The following is a 5,000-nucleotide window of genomic DNA, read 5'->3' on the forward strand; positions in this document are numbered from 1 at the left end:
TGTAACTGACATTTTCTCTTTGACTGACACCACAGTGAAGTCAGTTTCACTTTGCCAATGAGTTAAAATAATAAACGAGTGCAAATGCGTGTAGGCTATACTCTGCTAGGTTTTAGTAAAGCATGGTTTAGTGGAATAACTGTTCCATACGGTCTCACAAGCAGATTCCTTCAAATGCGCCGCTGACTGTCAAAATACCGATGCATTAAATGAAGTTGGGCTTTGCGCTGTTAAAGGGAATGACAGATCCTAAAATGACAGTTCCTAAAAAACCTAGGAACACCTTGTTGCGCCATCCGCCCGACGTTTAATAATGATAACACTCCCAATGTGGACTGGACATCCTACTAAATTTAAATAAGCTTTTGACTAGTGACCATGCGCTTTAGACTGTCATAATAGGGCCCAAACTCTCACACACATGGCTCCTCTCAAACACACACTTGCACACACAGACACAGACATCGCACATCACACACACACACACACACACACACACACACTCTCTCTCTTTGATACTCACAGCCTGACCAGGGTACCAAGGCCACTGAAAATGTCTCCATTTAAGCAGCCAATCAGATTCTTGGACAGGTCCCTGAAAAAAAAACACACACAGTTACATTTATTTATTTAGCAGATGTTTTATATCCAGAATGTCTTACACCACACACACACACAGGTAAACTTACACCACACACACATGCTTTATATCCAGCATGTCTTACACCACACACAGGCAAACTTACACCACACACACAGGTAAACTTACACCACACACACACACACACACACACACAGGTAAACTTACACCACACACACACACACACAGGTAAACTTACACCACACACACACAGGTAAACTTACACCACACACACACACAGGTAAACGTACACCACACACACACACACACAGGTAAACTTACACCACACACACACAGGTAAACTTACACCACACACACACACACACACACACACACACACACACACACACACAGGTAAATACCACACACACACACACACACACACACAGGTAAACACCACACACACACACACAGGTAAACACCACATCACACACAGGTAAACACCACATCACACACACAGGTAAACACCACACACACACACACACACACACACACACACACACACACAGGTAAATACCACACACACACACACACACAGGTAAACACCACACACACACACAGGTAAACACCACATCACACACAGGTAAACACCACACACACACACACACACAGGTAAACACCACACACACACACACACACACACACACACACACACACACACACACACACACACACAGATAAACATCACAGTGGTGTGGTTGAGCACTGCTCTCCCATGCCCACATCTACGGCTGAAGTGCCCTTGAGCAAGGCACCTAACCCCTCACTGCTCCCCGAGCACCGCTGTAGCAGGCAGCTCACTGCGTCGAGATTAGTGTGTGCTTCACCTCACTGTGTGTTCACTGTGTGCTCTGTGTGTTCACTAATTCACGGATTGGGATAAATGCAGAGACCAAATTTCCCTCACGGGATCAAAACACCACACACACACACACATACAACTGCCCAGCTCCTTAGTCACTGCCCTAAACACACACACACAGGTAAACACCACACACACATCCAACTGCCCAGCTCCATAGCCTCTGCCCTTAACACACACACACACAGGTAAACACCACACACACATCCAACTGGCTCCTCGGCCAATACACTACCTCCACTACCACCAGATTAGAGTTCACCCTCACGGTCTCTCTCTCTCAGATGCTTCACACACACACACACACACACACACACACACACGTACACACACACACAGCTGCAAATTATATATGCATATACAACTATAACAACCTCTTTTGATATGGTCATATCACACACACACACACAAGCCCAGGCATGCGCTTGCATACACACACACACACACAAGCCCAGGCATGCGCTTGCATACACACACACACAAACAAGCTCAGGCATGCGCTTGCACTTTGATGAGTTTGCTCAAACAACAAACCATCAGGGGTTCATAAACACACACACACACACACAGCTGAAGTTTCCATATGGGAAAGTGAAGTTTGAGTAGCTGGAGTATATCGCTAGCTGGCTAGCTAAATATGTATATGTAGCTGGAGTATATCGCTAGCTGGCTAGTTATGTATATGTAGCTGGAGTATATCACTAGCTGGCTAGCTAAATATGTATATGTAGCTGGAGTATATCGCTAGCTGGCTAGTTATGTATATGTAGCTGGAGTATATCACTAGCTGGCTAGCTAAATATGTATATGTAGCTGGAGTATATCGCTAGCTGGCTAGTTAAATGTGGCTGGAGTATATCGCTAGCTGGCTAGTTAAATATGTATATGTAGCTGGAGTATATCGCTATCTGGCTAGTTAAATATGTGGCTGGAGTATATCACTAGCTGGCTAGTTATGTAGATGTGGCTGGAGTATATCGCTAGCTGGCTAGTTATGTAGATGTGGCTGGAGTATATAGCTAGCTGGCTAGTTATGTATATGTGGCTGGAGTATATCGCTAGCTGGCTAGTTATGTATATGTGGCTGGAGTTTATAGCTAGCTGGCTAGATCGCTAGCTGGCTAGTTAAATATGTATATGTGGCTGGAGTATATCGCTAGCTGGCTAGTTAAATATGTATATGTATATATATGCATATGTATATTGCTAGCAGGCTAGTTAAATATGTGTGTGAGTGTGCATGCGCATGCGTCTGTGTCAGTGTTGTGTCTGTGTTGTGTGTCAGTGTGTGTGTGTGTGTGTGTGTGTGTCTGTGGTGTCTGTGTGTCCCATGTGTATGTGTCAGTGTGTGTGTGTCAGTGTGTGTGTGTGTGTGTGTGTGTCAGTATGTGTGTGAGTGTGTCTGTGTGTTTGAGTGTTTGTTTGCACTGGGGGCGTCGCATAGCAGCACAGGAATTTACAGCACCAGATCTGAGACTGACAGGAAGAAACATTCAAACGCATTCAAAGCCCTTAAGCTGTGTACTGTCTGTGTGTGTGTGTGTGTATATGATTGTCTCTCTTCACAGCCTCTGGGTGTGTGTGTGTGTGTGTGTGTGTGTGTGTGTGGTGTATGTGTGTGTGTGTGTGTGTGTGTGTCTGGTGTATGTGTGTGTGTGTGTGTGTGTGTGTGTATATGATTGTCTCTCTTCACAGCCTCTGGGTGTGTGTGTATGTGTGTGTGGTGTGTGTGTGTGTGTGTGTGTCTGGTGTATGTGTATGTGTGTGTGTCTGTAAGCCTGCTGGCTGCATGCAGGTCCCTTCGTGTTGTTACAGGACTTGGAGCTTAAAGACAAAAAAGGCAGCAGGACCCCTCCGCTCTACGGTCCAATCCCAAGGGTTCCACACGGTTCTACTTCTAGAACAAGGGGTTCTAAAGAGCCCTCCGCTCTACAGTCCAATCCCAAGGGTTCCACACGGTTCTACTTCTAGACCAGGGGGTTCTAAAGAAGTCCAGTCAGTTCTAGAACATCTGTGATTATCTCTCATCCCTCTCCAAAAGCCTGGACACATTTGGCATGTAAGGAGAGGAGAGGTGACGATCCCCCAAAACACACACACACACACACACACACTTTACCTCACACGACCCCCCACCACACACACACAACCCCCCACCACACACACACACACTTTACCTTAGACGACCCCCCACCACACACACACACTTTACCTTAGACGACCCCCCACCACACACTTTACCTTAGACGACCCCCCACCACACACACACACACACACACTTTACCTCACACGACCCCCCACCACACACACACACTTTACCTCACGACCCCCACCCCACACACACAATTTACCTCACACGACCCCCCACCACACACACACACAACCCCCCAACACACTCTTCACCTCTCACACGATCCCCCCAACATACATGCACACACCTCTGATTTTCTAGAACCAAACCAGTTCCAGATTATATGAGGCAGGCCTAACTCACTCACTCACACACACACACACCCCAATACACACATTCTCTTCACCTCTCTCTCTCTCTCTCTCTCATTATGGTGCTTGAAGAAGTACAGGAACATATGGGACAAATTAAGATTTGGGGTGAGAGTGGTGTGTGTGTATGTGAGTGAGTGTGTGTGTGTGTGAATGTGTCTGTCGCTGTGGTACTGTGCTAATTTACTAATCATCCTGCTCTCTCACACACACACACACATCAAACTGTGTGTGCATGCTCCCTCTCTTTCTCTCCTAAACACACACACACACACACACACACACTCTCCAGAGGTCTGCCAACTCTGCTGAAGTTTCCATATGGAAAGGTGAAGTTTACACAGACACACACACACACACACACCTTGGCCCTGACTCTAAACCCACAGCCTGTAGGAAAAATAAACGCTGCAGCAGACATGAATCTGTCTGCATTCCACCTTCCATCTTCCTCTCTCTCTCTCACTCCATCTTTCCCTCTCTCTATCGCTCCCTCTCTCTCTCACTCCATCCACACACCCCTCTCTCTATCGCTCCCTCTCTCTCTCACTCCATCCACACACCCCTCTCTCTATCTCTCCCTCTCTCTCTCACTCCATCTTTCCCTCTCTCTATCTCTCCCTCTCTCTCTCACTCCATCCACCCCCCCTCTTTTTCTCTCTCTCCCACTCCATCCTGCCTCTGTCCCTCTCTCACTCCATCTTTCCCTCTCTCTATCTCTCCCTCTCTCTCTCACTCCATCCACCCCCCCTCTTTTTCTCTCTCTCCCACTCCATCCTGCCTCTGTCCTTCTCTCACTCCATCTTTCCCTCTCTCTATCTCTCCCTCCATCCACACCCCCCCCTCTTCCCTCTCTCTCTTCCTTACTTCTGTGTGTGTGTGCAAGTGTGTGTGTGCACGTGTGTGTGGTGAATGTGTGTGTTGTAGGTTTGATGCATGTATGTCTGAGCATTTGTCCTGGACAATGTGTGTGTGTGTGTGTGTGTGCTTGCTATG

General features: G+C 47.1%; 1 protein-coding gene across 1 annotated transcript in view; it reads right to left on the minus strand.

Annotated features, from left to right (window-relative positions):
- Positions 1-5,000, minus strand: part of adgra3 (adhesion G protein-coupled receptor A3) — a 52,666-nt gene that overhangs the window by 24,901 nt on the left and 22,765 nt on the right. Inside the window, exon 4 of the mRNA XM_042070012.1 lies at positions 524-595. Coding sequence (XP_041925946.1) covers positions 524-595 — 72 coding nt within the window. The remainder of the gene's footprint in view (positions 1-523; positions 596-5,000) is intronic.

Source organism: Alosa sapidissima, chromosome 18, assembly GCF_018492685.1.
Source record: "Alosa sapidissima isolate fAloSap1 chromosome 18, fAloSap1.pri, whole genome shotgun sequence".
NCBI classification, from domain to species: Eukaryota; Metazoa; Chordata; class Actinopteri; order Clupeiformes; family Clupeidae; genus Alosa; species Alosa sapidissima.